The sequence below is a fragment of the Mustela lutreola genome, chromosome 14, assembly GCF_030435805.1.
Source record: "Mustela lutreola isolate mMusLut2 chromosome 14, mMusLut2.pri, whole genome shotgun sequence".
NCBI lineage: Eukaryota > Metazoa > Chordata > Mammalia > Carnivora > Mustelidae > Mustela > Mustela lutreola.
The window spans coordinates 12,891,706-12,911,577 of record NC_081303.1 but is presented as its reverse complement, the minus strand read 5'-3'; the positions used below and the strand labels follow the sequence as shown (position 1 = coordinate 12,911,577).

The 19,872-nt window shown below is 39.3% G+C and overlaps 2 protein-coding genes across 4 annotated transcripts in view; one reads left to right on the top strand and one right to left on the bottom strand.

Annotated features, from left to right (window-relative positions):
* DTL (denticleless E3 ubiquitin protein ligase homolog) overlaps positions 1 to 8,007 on the bottom strand; it is a 42,952-nt gene extending 34,945 nt beyond the window's left edge. For 2 of the 3 annotated variants that reach the window (XM_059145320.1, XM_059145322.1), the window contains exons 1-5: positions 7,792 to 8,007; positions 2,565 to 2,690; positions 1,682 to 1,780; positions 603 to 664; positions 397 to 517 (exon numbers count right to left, since the gene is read on the bottom strand). In XM_059145320.1, coding sequence (XP_059001303.1) covers positions 397 to 517; positions 603 to 664; positions 1,682 to 1,780; positions 2,565 to 2,690; positions 7,792 to 7,843 — 460 coding nt within the window. In that variant the 5' untranslated portion in view covers positions 7,844 to 8,007. Of the gene's footprint in view, positions 1 to 396; positions 518 to 602; positions 665 to 1,681; positions 1,781 to 2,564; positions 2,691 to 7,270; positions 7,761 to 7,791 lie in introns of those variants that run through there. The other variant, XM_059145323.1, reaches the window with a different exon arrangement.
* Positions 8,008 to 8,098: 91 nt separating this feature from the next.
* Positions 8,099 to 19,872, top strand: part of INTS7 (integrator complex subunit 7) — a 92,111-nt gene continuing 80,337 nt past the window's right edge. The window contains exon 1 of the mRNA XM_059145318.1: positions 8,099 to 8,392. Within this exon, the coding sequence (XP_059001301.1) occupies positions 8,299 to 8,392 (94 nt within the window). The 5' untranslated portion in view covers positions 8,099 to 8,298. The remainder of the gene's footprint in view (positions 8,393 to 19,872) is intronic.

Genomic DNA, 19,872 nt, shown 5'->3' with positions numbered 1-19,872 from the left:
TCACACTCCACTTAATTAAGATTTTACTAAGAGAGTTAAAGTAACTCATTTACAAATAGAGTTAATCAGTGTTCAGTACAGGGTTTTGACTTTAAAAGACACTCAAAGTTGGACAGAGGTATTAGAGCTATTTATAAATGTTTACCTTATCTGCAGGATTATAGAAAAAAATTATCTGAAGATTCTTAACTTACAGGGACAGGCTGGAGATAATATCCATAAGAATGGGACCAAAAGTCAGCTTAATTTCATGGAGGATTTTGGTCATGAGACTCTCAGTCTCAAAGTAGGGAAAGTAGCAACTCTGACACCGGAAAGGGTGGAAACCATCAAAGCTTCTTATTAACTCACCGTAAAGGAGATTAAGGACATGAAAGAGAATAGGCACAGACCTACCTTTCTCAAACTTAGAAAAGGCAACTGACTTAAGGCTGCACTGATGACCCTTGCACGTTCCAATCAGCTCACCAGCTTTTACATCCCAAAATTTGGCTGTTTGGTCACCTGCTGCTGTAACCTTTCAAAATATAAGGTATCATAATTTAATAAATCAATGCTTTATCAATATTTAACCAGATTCCAATAAAATGAAAGTCACTTACAAGTTTAAGTTCACCAGGAACCCAGGCCAGGTCAAAGACAGCATTCCAGTGAGCCATCCATTCTAAACAAAAAAAATGGTGAATGTGAAATGTCTAGACTATGTTCAGGGGTAGCCTTGTTAATAGCAGTTTGAATTTCTTAAAAGCTACAGTGAAAAAATAAGTCGTCAGTGCCCTGTCATCCATGGGTCAAGAGAACTTGTATACTCACAGAACTTACATATTTCCTTCACTCTTGCAGAGAACTATCACTTGATATCAAATTCCTTTTCATGAGGTGACTAGTAATATATTCTCCAAAATGGAATCTTTCTGAAATATTCTCCAGTTCAAAAATCTTCATCATGCTCTCTGAATGGAATCTGAAGTAGTTTGACATTTAAGGTTCTGCATGCTTTGGCCTTTATCTCTGTTGCAAGGTTTATCTTTGTCTCCACATACCTTATTCCAACCAACTGGATCTCTCTCCATTCCATAATTATAGCCTATGCTTTCTTATCTCTAGGCCTTTGCTAATGCTGTCCTTTCCACCTGGCATATCCTATTCTATCTTCACAGGTTTAAATACCACAGTCCCACTTAAATATTCTCTTCATGAAAAATTGTCCTTGCAAACTTTACCACATGAGAGCTCTCCTTTTGATAACCATGGCATTTTTGGGGTACATCTTTATCATTTATAGCCTGTTTTACTTATTTCCACACTTGATATAACTAGTTCCAGATTATTAGCTTCTTAAGATCAGTATAAATTTGCCTTATATAAGAAAGATGCTTGGTCAACATAAATATTTTAAAGTAATGTTTCCTCCAACCACATTAAGTGTAAAAGATTTAACTTTTTAAAAGAAGAACTGTTTTTAATCCTAAACTGTATTTTTTTTTCAACTTTCAGTGAAAGTATTGCCATATTTACAATATTATTGCCAGAAGAGCCATCTACCATTTTCTTTTAACCTGGTCCCTAAATAGACTTCATCAGAAGTGAATATAATTGGAAATATATTCAAATAACAATTTACTTGAAGATTTATGAATTTAAAATAATGTTAAAACAAAAATTTTAGGTCTAGACTTACCTTTGACACACTTCTTTCTAGAGGCTTGTGATTCTGTGTTGTACAATCTAACGAAGCCTTCTTCATTGGCAACTGCTAGTATATGCTCCATATTGGGAGCTAAATAAGAAATAAAGAATACATAAAGAATAACACAAAAATTTTAAAGCTGAGCATAAAGCTATAAAAACAATACAATACAAATTAACTGAAAGCTACAAGTTAAATACAAAGAATCTGAAGAGGGAAGATGATTCTATCCAAATAGCATTTGATTATGGTATTTGAGAGGTAATTTGAATTAAAGATTGCTTAAAATTGCCTTAATATCTAATTCAGTAAATGACTCAAAATCACCAAAATTATCTCATATAATCTCTTATTTAGAGAAGAGTAGTACTTAAATAAAACAATAGTGACACTGACCAATGGCAAAGAAAAGCACACGATATAGACCACCAGCAGGCTGAGTCTATTAGTTAAATTTCCTTTTCATACTCCTTTACTTTTCCCCTCTCAAACTATTAACAGTGGGGACAAGTACTCCATTTCTGTTCATATGTTTCCCAGTGCATTACAGAGAGATTCCATCAGACCAAAAGGTATATCCATTGGGCAAAACAGTTTTCATGATGGTTGAACCTTTGCAATCCTTTCCCAGTATCCGTTAAAAAGAAAAGAAAAAAAAAATGCTATAATAGTCTTATACTTTAGAGGAAATAAATAATTATGCATAGAGATTTTTAAAAGTCTTATTTCATAAATCAGAAAACAGCTATTAGAAAAACTCTACCATCTATCTAACCTACTTTTTCTTGAAAAGGGTATGTCCCAGTATATATTTTTTTTAAGTAAGACATAGATCATTTCTGAGCAAGCCTAGGTTAGGTAGTAATTCTCTTACCAGAAGAGAAGGTACATCCAAAAGGAGGAACTGGGGCTCCTGTTTCTCCGTAAGAAGTGTGCTCATCATTACAGTTGCACTGATAACCAGTTAGAAGGGACTGTAGAGGGTACTGGGAAGACCATCCTAAAGTAAGACATAATTCTTTATAGATTTCAATATATCATCACATTTCAATATTTTTAACAAGTGCAGAGGTAAATATTTGTTTTTAAAAGCTTTATATATTTTATGTAAGTCCACTCACTATTCAGGGTCCTCTAAAATAGTTTCTGGTATTTTCCTAAGGGGTCCTAAGGTAGAAATAAAAAGCACTCTCAACTTCTGGTGAGGTACAGCCTTGGGCTTACCATCTAAAATGGACTCTTGCTGGTACACTGAAGATTTTAAGAAACAAGTGGCCTTTGTACATTAAAAAAGATCTTACCCCTCCTACACCCTTTGGTGACCAAGTATAAAACACAACCACAAAAGACTACCATAACCATTAAAACTACCATTCTCTTCAATTAACATTTCGTTTCCAGAGTTTCTAAATCAACATTACTCAAATTCTTTAATTACCTGCAACATCATATATAATCCAATGGTCAAAGAGTTAAAGGAAATAATGAATGTAAATTTACCTGCCTAGCTACTAAAATATTCACAAGTAAATTCTAACTTCACTTCCTTTTTCCAATACTGAAATTCTAGGATTCTTTTTTTTAAGTTTTTTTTTTTTAAATAAAGATTTTATTTATTTATTTGGCAGACATAGATCATAAGTAGGTAGAGAGACAGGCAGAGAGAAAGAGAGAGAGAGGAGGAAGCAGGCTCCCTGCAAAGCAGAGAGCCCGATGATGGGCTCAATCCCAGGACCCTGGGATCATGACCTGAGCCGAAGGCAGAGGCTTTAACCCACTGAGCCACCCAGGCGCCCCTGAAATTCTAGGATTCTAAAATGTCAACAAGTCACAGTATCTTAAACTATATTAGAGCAATTTTAAAGTGAGGCATTATGTACCCACCCCTAGAGTACAATCAATTAAGCCCAGGTTAGTAATACGGTCAGGGAAGTCTTTAGAGTAGGTGAAATCAAACAAGTCAAGAGATGAGTTAAGTCTTCACTGAATATACAAGAGAGAGGAAGAAATTCAGGGTAGAGGGAGCATTTATTCTGCTTGGGTCAGAGATCAAATGGGCACTATGGTCCTAAATAAATAGTAAGCCATCTTCAAAGATTTGTTCTATTATTTAGATATATAGGTCAACACATTTTAAATATATAAAAGAAACATTAAATAAATGGTTACTGAGAACTAAATGTTTATTAAGCATCAGAGGAAACAATGAAGTTACAATCTATTGAGAGCTGTTTAAATAATAAACTTCCACACTTTAGGGTACTTTCAAAGATCACATTTCATCAAGAATACTCTTTGGAGAAGACATGTAAGTCTGATATAGCCTCAGACAATTCTAGCTTTGATGTTCCTAGAGATAACCTGAAGGAATCAGTACAAAAGAGGCAAAGAATACAATCCAGATTTAGTAATTATTCCTGGGGGAGTATTACCTCAAGGCCAGGTATCGTGTAAACAAGCTATTAAAAGATCACTAAAGAAAGAATAAAATATATTGTAGAGTTCCATCTACAGTTCCATCTACAAATATCCATCTACAGAATGAATTTTAAAACAAAACCTCTGTATATATACACTTGTGGTTTGGGAATAAAAATCATAATAAGCTAGTGATTGCAACATACAAATTCAAAAGGACCAAATCTTGCTAATTTCAAATAGAACTGAACATGATAAACTTTGGATACCTAATTCTTTACAATTAAGCTGACTCCTTCAACTCTACCTCACTGCTTCCTGACTAACATTCAAACACCAACAAACAGCCTAACATGGCTTAATAACTTATCCCCATCTACCCCTCCATTTCTGTAGTCCCTACAACACACAGTTGTGGACTGATATCTTGAGCAAGTTTTGGATACGTACTGTGCTATACAGTTTCCAACATGAACAAGTAATACTTCCCCCCGTAACACTCATTTGGAAAAGCCTATTATCTCCTCAATGTACAATTTAAGCCCCTGGGATTACACACCAATTTTCCAAAGAGTATCCAAAACTCAAAGACATGAGTTTTCAGATAATCAGTTGATACAGGTACATTTCTACTACTGATCTGAGAAGGTTGAGGTTCTTTTTCCTCCTCTCCCTTCATCACTGCTTTTCCTCCACTTTTCAAAAGAAAGGCATTTCCCTGCCCCAATCTTATACCTTGCATTGATCCAAGGTACAAAAACTTCTGGGACTCCAATTAAAAGACAATAGGATAATTCCTTTAATAAAGGCATCATAAACAGCAAAATCCATCTCTTTAAAAGATACACTTCCAATAAAATTTTACTTTTTGCTTCATTTATTTATCAAAATTAAGTCTATATTGTTTTGACCATTTGCATACTAGTAATCGTAACAATTCAATTCAGAGGAAACTCTTGACACTTAGAGTCTTATGATTAAAGAAAATACTGAGTTTATTTTTTTCACAGAGAAGTATGACAGCGTGATCAATAAGGATTGAAAATAACTTTCAAACTTAGACTGAAATTATATTAGGATAAATTCTGTGGGAAAAATAAAGTGGAAATAAAATCAAGGGAGAAAAAGCCACTAGAGCTGACCCTCAAACACAGGTCTGAACTGTGTGAGTCCATTTATCTGTGGATTTTTTCCCCACAAATACAGTAATGTATCTGTATTTTCTCTTCTTTATGATTTTCTTAGTAACATTTCCTTTTCTCTAGCTTTATTGTAAGAATACAGTATATAACATGTGTAACATAAAAGGTACGGGTTAATTGACTATTTATGTTATTGGTAAAGCTTCCTTTCAATCAACAGGAGGCTATTTGTAAAGTTTGGGGAGAGTCAAAGTTATAGGTGATTTTTGACTGTATGGGGTTTGGTGACTCTAGCCCCTATGCTGTTCAAGTTTGAAATTTACATGGAAAATCTGGCATTTAAAGAGTTTGTTCATATTTTAAAAAAATGATTGTTATGATCAAATCACTATAATATTCATATTCTATTAGATAAATTTTAAATGACATAGCATTTTTATTTAAAAATTTTATTAAGTTTAAACCTATGATAAAAACTTTCAGATAACAACTTAAAAATAAATAGAAGAGTAATCAGATTTCTACTTTAGAAAGATTGTTGGCAATAATGTGGAGAATAAACAGGAGAGAAGGAAACTAAGAGGCCACTTGGGAGCCTTGTTATAATAGACAAGTAGTTATTAGGACCCAAACTAGGGAAATGAAATGGTAAGCATAGAACAGATCCAAGTTATAGTGATGAGGCAAAATCAGTGGGGACAGAAAGAGGACAGACTCAAGGGATTTTAAGGGACTTTTAAGGGAACTTTCTATATCTTGAGGAAAACAGAGGAATTTTGATTGACTCAGGTTTCTGGCTAGGAAGACTAGTTTAAAATAATGGGACCACTTCCAAAAGTAGGTCATCTATAGCAGGTTTGGGGGAAAAGTGAGTGCAGTTTTGAGTACTTGAGTTTGAGATGTTTGTGGCACTGACCTGCTGGATGGTCACGCGGCTTTTATAGGGATAGATGTAAAGTATAGGGAATGGCCGGCTGCAAGTAGTAGTGGAAGATGCCCTGGTTGTGGCTCATCCATGAGAGTAGGGAGAAGGAGAAAAGGGGCCTAGAGTGGAACACCAACATTGAAGGAGAAAGAAGATGGTCCTATAAGGTTCACTGCATAATCTACACCACGGAATGAATTTCAGTGTCTGACACATAACAATAAATGAGTATTTGTAAATGAGAGAGAAGGGGGAAGTAGACAAAGATTGGAGAATTAGGAGAATATCTGTTACAAAATAGAGGCTAAGTATAAACAGCTTGCCCCTGGTCTTGGCAGGCCCCTGGTCTTGCAGGCCCCTGGTCTTGCAGGCCGTAAGGAATGAAGCTGGAATTAAACCTCTGGCAGTTTAATTCCAAGACAGATCTCAATCACTAGGCACTACTGCCAGTCGTGACAGAGCACAGAAGTCACCCAAGCAAGTTTCCAGCAGAGTCAGAGAGGGGCATTTAGAATATAATCAGAAGGATTATCCGGGGGGAAGTAGGGGAGAACGGATACAAAGCTCCAGTTGGAGGCAGGAAGTTGTGCGACTACTCCTCAGTCCACTTCTCCATATCCTCTTCCCAGACCTTTGCCTTAACATGAAAAGTTCCCTTCTCAGATTCTTTTTTGTTTTCCACACGGTTTCAAACAAAAAGAAGACCTAGTCCGTTTTTAAATGAACGAGGTTTCATTTGTATCCAGCCTCAGTCTGGGTAGTAACTCCCACCTCAGAAACGTACCAGGTTTCAGGTCGATGACACCCAAACCTAAACTCAAAGCTCCCACCGCCCGTCGTTTTACCTTAAGGATGTTTTAACCTCAAGAACTGTAGCGAGGAAGTCGGATTTCCACATACTATGGAAATATCCCCCAAATCATACCGTTACAGTGAAAAACAAAACAAACATAACGTTTTGATCCCATTTCTGTAAATAACAATACATAGTACCTTGGCCCTGAGAGTAATCTACTTTAATCGATCACGAGTGGTTATCTCTGGGGGCTGCGGTTATGGGCATTTTTCACCCTGTAATTTCGTATTTTTACGCACATGCAGTAATCAGGGGGAACATTTTTCGGACCATGCTGGAAGCAGATGTTGTCTTCTCGGCTGGAATGAGTTCCTTAATAGCGGATCACACTCCCAAGTATATCTAAGCGAATAGTAGGGCTCACTAAAGTTCTACAACAAACTAATCAATGAATCGACAAATCAGTCAGCGCACACGAGTCCTGACGATCTCACAAAGCTGTGGAGCCGCGCGCACACACACAAATGCACGCATTTTCCAGTTACTGTGCAACACTGAAGCCGTAAAGAAGGCCGGTCGATTCGACTCTCTTCCCTCCGTCAGCCCACATTACGATTTTAAAAATCCCGATTACGATTAAAAGTGTCCCAAGGGCAAGAAAGCGCAGCTTGTTTCAGCAGTCCTCGCTAACACGAACTCACTCCGGCCATGGGAGAAGTCGGGGGCTGGGAAACAGAGTTGGAGTCGGCCTTGGTCCGCCGCGTTGTTCGGGGGAGGCGAAGCCCGCCAGCGAGAAGAAGCGGTTAGGGCCGTTACTCACCATTTCTCGGGACGCCGAACTGGGGCTGGCGGAGCACCGAATTGAAGAGCATCTGGGCCAGAGGAAAAGGTTCAACTGACAGAAAAGCCGTGAAAATGCCCCCCAGCTTCAGCAAAAATCGTATCTTGCGCCCCTCAGAACACGACTAGTTATTGCCTCCAACTCCCGCCACTGTAAGCCCCGGCCACCAAACTCCCCGCCAAACTGACGTCACGCCGTCTGATTGGCTCCCGCGGCGGCGTCCGGGCGCCTCCGAGTCACTTCCCCCTTCCAATCCCCGCCTCCTTTTCTCCGAGCCGCGGGAACCCAGGGTTCAGGAGCTCCCTGAGCGCCTGCGCGGGGGGCCGCAGAGGCGCTGGCGAACGGCGGGGTGACCAGGACGCATGCGTAACAGGGCTTGACAGAGCGCGGTGGAAAAATCCGCGAGAAGGTGGTGGAAGAAGATGGCGGTGCTGGGGCAGAGTTTGCAATCTTTTTAAATAGGCTAGTCGAGTGACTATTCGGGTCATGGCGTCAAACTCAACTAAATCTTTCCTGGCAGATGCCGGCTATGGCGAACAGGAGCTGGATGCTAACTCTGCCCTTATGGAATTAGACAAAGGTATTCGAAAGAGCGGGCTGAGCGGGTGAAACGGGCGTGGGGGGCAATGGCGCCACCAGGCGGTGGCAGCCGTCAGTCAGGCGCATGCGCCTAGCTTCCCGGGGCGGGGGCGAGGGCGGACACCTATGCTTTCCGAGAGTCCAGAGCATTTGCAGGTTTGGGAGATTGCAGGAAAATTGCAGCGTTGCTATTTTGGCTTTGCACCAGCTGAATAAGTAGAGAGCTACAGTGACGGGCCGTGTTTGACCGCTTGAGGGCACAGTCCCCCGATTTTCCAAGCAGTTTGTAAAAATGCTACATTTAAATTGTGAAATTATTTGTCAGTAGGTTCAGTTGAAACAAGGTCTTCATCAAGAGTGCTGAATAATAATCTTGCACCCACTTTATAACGATGTATTTTATTTCTGTAACTTACCTACGGGTTACTAGACATTAAATACGACCAAGAAAATCCGAAAAGCATAGCTCCTCTTTCGTATAAATTCCACGAGTTCTGTTTTCCTTTGGGAGGTGGGGTGGGAGGTGTAGGGCTGCTTGGTGTAGTGAAAGGAGCTGGGACTTAGACTGAGTCGAATTCTAGTGCCACCGATTTTATGATCATGGGCAGGTCATCCAACTTCACCCAACCTTGTCTTTTTTGTCTGCAAAGTAGATCCAGTACCATTGAGCTAGCAGGACTGTTGTAATATTAAGCGATATAATTGTATGCAAAAGAATCCATTATTAAATGCTAAAACAGATATGCCTTCTTAGATAAGGCTATGGAAGGCAGATGCGAGTATTTGACAGTAAAGAACTCAAGTACTTAACCTTTGTTTCAGTGATTTTTATTGAATGGGGGAAACATTTGCCACGTGGTATAGTTAATTCTTCATTAACTAGAACCAATAAATAATACATTGAGAATTGGGACTACTGATTAGAAGGATCTGTCTTTAAGTCCACTTTGAGCCGGTTCCCAGCTAACTTTTGGGATTTCATTTTCTTGTTTTCTAATCTGTAAACATTTCTAGTGGATAGGTCTAGGTAAGAGTTTCTCAGACTTTTTAAAAAGCTTTTAACTCCTTTTGATTAACATAAAAATGTCACAACACTCCAATGAGATATTCCTTTGGTTGAGTCACTTAGTGCATCCCCTTCAGTCAAGAAAATAATGTTCAACTTTTTACTTTCTCTTACTAAAGCTGTAGGGCTTTTCCCCTATGAAATATAAAATTATAATATTAAATGTGTTTTTTAAACACTGCATAACCTTTTCCTTTCCAGTCTGGAAATTTCTTCCTTTTTCCCCAGAGAGAGTTGCAGGTCCACATATCTAATAACCCCACCAAATCGAAAGACATTTTCTACCACTCTGGGCCATGTGGGGTTACATCATAATGATGGCGAGATGGGTTGGAGAGCAAAGGTCAGGATCAGACTCTGAGATGTCAGAAAATCTAGAATTGTTTAATTCCTAAAAATTTGCCATTGTGTTAAGGAAAAAACCCCACAATTTTTGCTTCTTAGAAGTTGAAATAGAAACATTTCAGAACTGTAAGAAATAAATGGATGGCCATTGAGTGTTTAAGTAGAAACCAGCTGTCAGTCATAGGTGTTAAGTGGTCACTTTCAGTTCTCCCAGGTGAGTATTTCCCAGGTAATTCTCAGGCTCAGAAAGAAAATTTGAATAATATAAGAACAAAATTTTTGTAATTTTTCACCTCATCATGCTATATACCTTTTAAAGCTGTTAAGAAATTAGATTTCAGGGGCGCCTGGGTGGCTCAGTGGGTTAAGCCTCTGCCTTCGGCTCAGGTCATGATCTCGGTCCTGGGATCAAGCCCTGCATCGGGCTCTCTGCTCAGCGGGCAGCTGCTTCCCTCCTCTCTCTGCCTGCCTCTCTGCCTACTTGTGATCTCTGTCAAATAAATAAATAAAATCTTAAAAAAAAAAAAAAAAAGAAATTAGATTCCAGAAATAGCCAGTTTCATTAGAATATAGTTCAGTATTTTAACTATTGAGTCATTTCATGCTTTATCTGTTAAAATATTTTTGTTTTATGAGTGGAAGTTCGTAGGATCAGAAGGCTACAAGTTCTAACTTTCTTTTAAATTCTAGAACATCTAGATGGGAGTTTCCCAAAGTGCATTCCAAGGAATACTGTTTCTGAAGTGTTTTAATAGGAGTTTCTTACTCCCACAGCCTCTCTTCCTGTTCTTTCCACCCTCCCTCCTACACATACAGACACTTACATCCATACATCTGACTTACTTACTCAGGGTTTGTACTAGAGAAACAGCAACAAAACAAAACAAAGCTCTTGCCTCTATAGAACTTACCTTTTGGACAGAGAAAACAGGCAGCAAGCAAATATAGTATGCATATATTTTGACAAGTAGTGATAACATTCTGTAGAGAAAAATGAAACTAATGAAAGGGGCTAGAAAAAACTGGGTGTGGGATTGGGTTTGGTTTGTTATCTTATATAGGATAGTCAGGAAAGGTCTCACTGGTCAAATAGAGGAACAGCAAGTGCAAAGGTCCTGAGGTTGGAGCCTGTTTTGCGTGCCGGAGTAGAATGATAGACATTGAAGATAAAAAGATAACCAGAAGCCAGTTCATGTAGGGCAGTACAAGTCATTGAAAGTCTGGTCTTAGTTCTGAGTGAAATGGGACACTGTGGAGGATTTTCAGCAGTGCTATGGCATAGCTGACTTAACATTGAGAAGATCAATTTGGCTGTTGTGTTGAGGCTACATTGACACGGAGGGCCAGAGATGAAAGTAGGGAAACTAGTAAGGATGCAGTTGTAACAATCCGGGGAGGAAAATAGTGGCTTGGGCCAAGCTGGTTTTAGTGAAGGTGTGTGAAGTGCTGAGGTTCTGGATATATTTTAAAGGTAGAGCCAATAATATTTGCTAATGAATATGCTGAGAATGTGAGAATTAGCGGTCAGGAAAAATTTAGAGGTTTTGGTCTGATCTAGAAGTATATATTGCCATTTACTGAGTGAATGAAAGTGAAATCAGTTTGGGACTGCTAAATTTGAGATATCCCTTAGTCATCCAAATGGAGGTGTTGAGTAGGCAGTAACAGATGTGTACAGATGTGACACTTGAACTGCATTGTAAAGTAACAACTAGCATCCTAAGATACACACTTGGGAAATGTCATTTATAACCTGTTGCGTTTTGTTCTGAGCCTTTTGAAGAAGCATGCCAGTAAGCTATTTGTTTCTGATCTGTCTAGGAATAAATGGATGCTGTTTTGAAGCTGAGTCAAGTCCATTCCTTCAGGCTGTAGTTAACTGCAACACAGGAAAATAATCACGTGATAGCCATTCATTCATCCAGCAGATATTTGCGGATCACCTACTTTGTGTTAGTCATCGTACTCAGAGTTGGGGCTTTATTAGTGAACAAAACAGCTTTAAGAAGAAAGCAGGGCTAGATGAAATATGGCTTTGTTGGTCAGGACAAGAAGTTTGGATTTTATGCCAAGTGCTTCGAGAAGACAAAGTCTTTAAGCAGAGGATTGATTTGGATTGGTTTATATTTTTATAGATCACTCTAGCTGCTACATAGAGGTCTTTCTATCCCCTTTTTAGAGTTTTAAGCAGATAATCATGCTGACTGAGTTTCTGTGAAGACTAAGCATATAGAGTTAAGTGTTACAATCAGGTATGACTTCTATTTATCTGACACATTTAATAATATGGATAATCATTAATGTAGGCATTGTAAAGGACATATCTGACATAAATTAATCAGTGTAACTTTTTCACTAGTGTTTAAGTTCTGCATAGTCTAAACTGACTGAAGATGTCCTGATGATTTAGGGAAACCTATGCAAGATCTCCTTCACCCTGAGTGAAAAGGAGTCTCCCTTAAATGACGTCACTCAGCCTCTCATTCCTGTGAGGTTGCCTGAAAGAGTGAGGTGAAAGAGTGAGACAGGGAAGGGAGTGGTTCCCTTTCTTGCCCTTGGGCTATGGGAAGGGAGGAAATACAGAAGATGGAGTTGTACTTGAGGTGTCGGGGAACTTACTGCTGCAGGAAAAGTGTGATGGGGTGTTCAATGAAAGATTAAAATATAAAATGGAAAATTGATAAAAATCAGGACAACTCTATTCTCCATATTTCCCCTCACTTATCCTAGAACGTGAATTTTCAGACTGTGAAAGAGACCAGTGATTGCTATTATAGGATCCATATTGGGACAGATGTGGTTGGTGTTAGGATGAACAAATAGGAAGCTTTGGAAGTATCTTCATACCCCCTAAAGAGAGAGAGGCCTCTGCAGCGTGGTCTGTACAGGTGACTAATTCCATCCCATAAGTGACTGATTCACAGGTGGACAGGTGACCCAAGAATTCTCAAGAATCTGTGCCACCAGACCGTATTTTGTCTGACAGTGTCAAGAAGTGGACCTGTAAGGTCACGTGGAGTTGACAGTTTTAACATCTCAACTCCTGATGGGTGATCACTGGATGGGTCATGAGCTAGTCCAAAAACCCAAGGCCCTTTTTCAGTTCTTACTGAAATCCACAGACTCATTTTTATAGATGGCCGAGAGCTACTGTCTTGTAACTTACAAAATAAATTGTTAAATATTCCTGAAAGTTGGTATTCGTATATAAACTAATTTGTTAATGATTCTAAATCCGTGTTCTGTGTGCGTGTCATACAATATTACACACATTCCACCATGTGCAGTTATAATTTGTGAAATTCGGGTGAAGGGTGTTTTATTATTATCAGTTGAGTTGACTATCATCTCAGTTTTTTCTATTCCTGCTTTTTAAATATAATTTTCTGAGACTTGCCATTATTGATTTACTAAGTGATGGGTTGTAAGGTTACCTTATAATGTGTGGTGCTTATCTGTGTTGGTATTTTTCCTGCTCTTACCCCCTTTTTTTTTTAAAGATTTTATTTATTTATTTGACAGACAGAGTTACAAGTAGGCAGAGAGGCAGTCAGAGGAGGAAGCAGGCTTCCTGCTGAGCAGAGAGCCCGATGTGGGGCTCGATCCCAGGACCTTGGGATCATGACCTGAGCTGAAGGCAGAGGCTTTAACCCACTGAGCCACACAGGTGCCCCCTTACCCGCATTTTTATTGAGTACACTTTAAGATCTATATGTTTTATGGTTATTCTTTGAGTCATCCTCACTCCTTAGCTGAAGCGAATGTGTGTAACAAACTCTTCTAGAATGTGCTTGTAAGGTAATGTGCATTAGCAGTGTTCTTCGTAATGGTACTCGTCATGGTGGTGGTCACTTAGCATCTTGTGATCACTCCTCCTGTGCTTGAGGAATGGCCCACATTATACATCCACCTCACTAGGGTGGAAGCAAAAGCTCACCTTCCTGGCTTCCTTTTCAAGAACATAGGATATGACCTTAGCCCTGCCGTTCAGACAGACCTCCTCTGGGCTCTGCTCAGCAGTTCAGCAGTGTGAGAAGGCATAGTTGGAGAGCACGGTCACAGTTCTGTGCCCTGGCAGCCACGGCAGCTATGATGTTTCTAGGGGACAGTAGCAGCAATGGCTACAGGGTTCCTGGGTGTCAGTAGAGCTGATTTTAGCATCATCCGGTGTTTCCTAGCAACAGGACTTATCATCTAATCAGTCTGGCAGGGTGATATTAGGTGTTCTTAGATATTTAGCCTTGAAGCTGTTTGTTAGGTTTTTAATAAACTCATGACCAGCCAGCAGCTATGTTGCTTGAAGCTAAGAATCCTGGCTGATATATGTTACCTGGAAGTGTGTATTGTTTTGAAAACTTGATTACTGTACATAACAGTCCCCGAGTTTACCATCATTTAGTTATTCTCCCTCAGTTCCCTAGAATTTGTCTTTTCCTCAGAATTACATCACTCTAAAATCGTCATTTAAATATCCCTTTTAAAATCTTAACCTCTGTCCTCTCGTTAGTTACTTTCTCGAGATGTATTTTAGCATAATCGTTCAGGACCACAGGCTCTGGAGCCAGATTGCCCAGATGTGAATCCCATGTCTGCCATTTACTGGCTATTGTTCTTAAGCATGTTGCATAATCAGTCTTTGCCTGTGTCTGTCATCTTTAAAATGGGGATAATAATGGTACCTAACTTCTAGGATTGCAGTGAGAGTTTAATTCATGTAAAGTGCTTCGTAGCGTGGCACAGGATATGAGCCATCCCCATCATCATGAGTAACTGCTAATTGATTATTCTTGACTTTCATTCAGACCTCCGTACATTCACTGTCTCCTTTGCCCTACCCGTCAGACTCTTGCTGTTGTTTCCTCTGTATCAAGCTTCGATTTCATGGTGCCACATTTTATTAACTTCATTAACTTTCTTACCTGCACTTAATTTTATTTACTTTTTTAAAAAGATTTTATTTACTCACTTGAGAGAGAGAGAGATAGCAATAGCAATGGGAGGGACAGAAGGAGAAACAGACTCCCCTCGGAGTAGGAAGCCTGGTGTGAGGTGCAATCCCAGGACCCCGGGATCATGACGTAAGCCAAAAGCAGACACTTAACCAACTGAACCACCCAGGTGCCCCCTTGCCAGAATCATCCAAGATTCTCTTTTAGTTATGTGTGCCCAAAGGCAGCCAAAAATTGCTAGAGAAAGATTGTAGGGTACGTGGCTATTATCAGAAATGATTGCAAACCCAAATGGGCCTTCAACACAGACCCGTAATACTACAGTGTTTCTTTGGTCAAGACTCCCACCTTCTTTTTTTTTTTTTTTTTTTTTTAATATTTTATTTGTTTATTTGACAGCTAGAGAGAGAGCACAAGTAAGCAGAGTGGCAGGGAGATGGGGAGAGAGAGAAGCAGGCTCTCTGCTGAGAGCCTGATGCGGGGCTCGATCCCAGGACCCTGGAATCATGACCCAAGCCGAAGGCAGCCGCTTAACCAACTGAGCCACCCTGGCACCCCAAGACTCCCACCTTCTTTAGTGACATTTCAGATCTTTAAAATTTTCAAAACTAGAAATTCTGGGTTTTCGGTGACATCTCACTTCATTTTTAAAATTTGCCAATTAATTCAGAGCCTTTAGAAACATTGTTATCTAGGGACACCTGGGTGGCTCAGTTGGTTAAACGGCTGCCTTTGGCTCAGTTCATGATCCCAGCGTCCTGGGATGGAGTCCCACATCGGGCTCCTTGCTCAGCAGGGAGCCTCCTTCTCCCTCTGCCTCTGCCTGCCACTCTGTCCGCCTGTGCTCCCTCTCTAACAACAACAACAACAACAAAAAGAAACATTGTAATCTATCAGATGAAATTTGTCTGAGGGCCAAATTCAGTAAACTATTAGCTTTCTAACTCCAGTATAGGCAGGACCATTAAATAAAAGGGAAATGGTAGAGGATAGCTTAAGGCTCTTGAAGTTCCTGCCTCCTCAAAGTAGCTAAACAGATCCCTGGGCGCTAGCCTCAGATTTGGTAGGTTTGGGTAGAAGTCTGGCAAAGGTATATTTGAAAAGTTTTACAAATGTTTCTGATGCAGAAGCAGAGCTGAAAGCCACTAGCCTAGCAAAATGTTCTGCACATATTAAGTGCTTAAACAGTCTAGAATAATAAATTTCACTGCTGTCAAATGAAATTTGAATGAATAAGCAATTTACAGACAACCTATTTTAGTTCTCCCGAGCCTACTTGCATGTTGCAACTGATTTAAGCACTGTTTAATTACAGGCACTGAAAAGAAAGAGAGCTCTGTTTCTTTGGTGGGAGAATACAAAGAAAGATGTAGAAACAGCAGTTGCATCCCTGTACCTTAATTTCTGGTTTTAGAACAAGATCTGACTGTGCTGAGTGCCTGTTTTCAGGTGCTTGCCTTATTCTAGAATTGAAATTGGCTCAAAGCAAACAAGATGGGTACATAGCACCCCAGCCTAGGATTCTTGCTAAATCCTAGGTCTTAATATATTTCTTTCTTCTCTGGCACCTTAACTTCTGTCCCTCAGAGCCAGTCTTGCTTCTTGTTTCTTTTTCCTAAAGCTGTTGTTAAGCAAGAAATTTACTATTCTTTAACTTTATCAGCCCTGTTATAGGAATGAGGGTCTATTTTATCTTAAGGAAGTAAAATTTGACAGTATTAGAGAAATCAAAACATTTCTCTGGCCAGATTCAAAATTATCTTTGGTATACTTTAAGTCATCATATTTAAACCAATGAATGTGGTCTGTGATTGTGTTTTTTAAGGGAAAGTGAAACAGATCATATTCTGTCAGCCAAACACCCTCTGCATGGGCTGCCTCCTGCTTTACCTTTTTCATCCCAACCAAGGTTAATTCATTACAAACAGAACTTTACTCCCTTCCGCATCACCAACTACAGGCAGCAAGAGGAGGAAACAAGTCCGATGACTGTGGATTGTCCCACAGATTCCCGCCGCACGCGCACACACACACACACACACACATCTGTTCCTTTGTTTCCTCACCTCCATCCTCAGACTTGGCCCTTCTTCTCCCCTTCCCTTTTGTCCTTACTGCCCTGTGTGTGTGTCCTGTGACCCCTTTGTCAAGTCAGGTCTTTAGAAAAGTTTTTAAAGCTCCGTGAGCCACTGCCAGTTACCTACATTTCCAGTGGCACTATGTTTGGTTGGAAACCGACTCCAGGAGCTTTAGTGGCAGTTTTTCTGTGTATGGAGGTGGTGGGTGGGGGAAGAAAGGAGCAGGCAGAGAAGGGCTGTGTTGTAAATATCTCAGTTAGAAACTTGAATTAATTTTCCCATAGGAACGTTTACTATAAGTGGTTATTGGATTCTGGAATATGATGAGTGCTGATAGTGCTGTTTTTTTCCTGCAAGGAAATATATTCCAAGTACCAAATAACCAATGTGAATGCATTTACGGAACTCAAACCTTTAAAGTTGTAGGAATTGCCTGTGCAGATTTACTCTGTGCTTGTCTTTTGTATTGAAACATAGTGACAATCAATAAAGAGTCCTTAGATGAGTATTTCCTTTGTCATTTTTTAAGAGTGAGCAGAGTTTATTGAACAGAATATTCTAGGACACTTATTCTTGTATGAATATGGATATAATTAGCATTTTATAAGTGCTAAAATACTAAAAAATATTTGAAACTTATGCTCTTAATGCCATATCATGATATTTATTCTAAATGAGTATTTTTTAGGGATTGAATGTTATCTTTGTTTGTTGGGGTTTTTTTACATTTTTAAAGTCAGATTTATTTAGGTATAATTTATAGATAATAAAATGGATACAGTCATGAAACCACAACCATAGTCAAGACACAGAACATTTTCTTCATCCCAAAACTTTGCCTGTATTCCTTTGCAGTCTAATTTCTTTCTCTAGCCCCTGACAACCACCGATCTGTTCTCTGTCTCAAAGTTTTGCCTTTTCTCGATTGTCCTATAAAATAGCCATGCAGTATTATAGTCTTTTTTGGGTATGACTTCTTTTACTTAGCACAGTGCTTTTGAGATCTACCCTGTTGTTGCAGGAATCTGCAACTGTTTCCTTTTCATTGCGCATTGTATGGTTCTACCACAGTTTGTTCTTTCACCAGTTGATGGACATTTGGGTGGTTTCCAGTTTGGGACTCTTACCTGGGTGTGAGCATTTGAATACAAATCTTTGTATGGACATAAGTTCTCAAAGCACTTGGATAAATATTTAGAAGGATTGTTGATTTTTAGTTATTTTTATAAAAAACAGCCAAACTGTTTTCCAAAGAAATGTATAGTTTTGCATTCCCACTAACAATACATGAGAGTTGCAGTTGCTCCGTATCCTCCTGAGTACTTGGTATGTCATCCTTAAAAATTTTTTGCCCTTCTAGTGGGTATGTAATGGTATCGTAATGTAGTTTTTCATTTATATTTCTCTGATGACCAGCAATGTTGAACATTTGTTAACTTCCATGTATTTCCATGTATATGAAGAAATTCATATTTCTTTTTTAATGAAATTTCTCTTCAAATCTCACCCATTTCAAAAATCTTGTGGAGGCACGAGAAGTGTGGACGCTGCCTGTGGAGGTATTGGTGGAGGCTGGAGTCGTGGGTTGTGAATTCACCCAAGGCAGAATGAAGGGGACAGTAGTTCACTGAATATGGCAGAGGAGACTGTGAGGCGGCAGTGCTGGAGGGGGAGCGTGGCGTAGTGGGGGAAGTGAGCAGGCATGGGAACTATGGGATTTTCCTTTTTTGGTACCTCTGCCTGATTGTAAGTAGCCCATCAGTCAGCTAGGGCTTACGGATATTCTGAGGTGGGTCGTTCAGCTCAGTGGTCACTGTGAGCCCCTTTACCTTACTCAGTTTCCACTGCTCAAGCCTGTGGCCTAAAAGCGGCCTTCCACATCGTCCTTTATGATAGGTGTTCTGTAAATATTTTCTTCTGGTATGTGGCTTGTCTTTTCATTCTCTCCGCAGTGTCTTTTGAAGAGCAGAAGTTTTTAATTTTGATGGAGCTTCTCACTTTTTTATTTTATGACTTACGCTTTTTGTGTTTTATCTAAGATTCTTTGCTTAACCCATGCTCATAAAGATTTCCTGTGTATTTTCTTTTTATGGTTTATAATTTTAGCTAAATAATTTTAACTACATTTGGGTCTGTGGTTCATTTTGAGTTCATTTTTGTGTATGGTGCAAATAAAGGATCGAGGTTTTATTTATTTATTTTTTTGCTTATGGATTTCCACTCATTCCAAGATCTTTTGTTAAAAAGAGTATCCTTTCTTGTGTGTGTTGAGTTTGAGAAGTTCTTTATAGATCCTGGGTATCAACCTTTTGTCTGTACTGTCATTTGCAAATACCGTCTCCCATTCTGTGGGTTGCCTCTTTGTTTTGTTGACCGTTTCCTTTGCTGTGCAGAACTTTTGATCTTGATGAAGTCCCAAAAGTTCATTTTCGCTTTTGTTTCCTTTGCCTTTGGAGACATATCTTGAAAGAAGTTGCTGTGGCTGATATCAAAGAGGTTACTGCCTATGTTCTCCTCTAGGATTCTGATGGATTCCTGTCTCACTTGAGGTCTTTTATCCATTTCGAGTTTATCTTTGTGTACGATGTAAGAGAATGGTCGAGTTTCATTCTTCTACATATAGCTGTCCAATTTTCCCAGCACCATTTATTGAAGAGACTCTCTTTTTTCCACTGTATATTTTTTCCTGCTTTGTCGAAGATTATTTGACCATCGAATTGAGGGTCCATATCTGGGCTCTCTACTCTGTTCCACTAGTCTATGTGTCTATTTTTATGCTAGTATCATGCTGTCTTGGTGATCACAGCTTTGTGGTAAAGCTTGAAATCAGGTAACGTGATGACCCCCGTTTTATTTTTGTTTTTCAACATTTCCTTAGCAATTCAGGGTCTCTTCTGATTCCATACAAATTTTAGGATTATTTGCTCCAGCTCTTTTGAAAATTACCGGTGGAATTTTGATCAGAATGGCATTAAAAGTATAGATTGCTCTAGGCAGTGTTTATTCTTCCAATCCAAGAGCACCGAATGGTCTTCCAACTTTT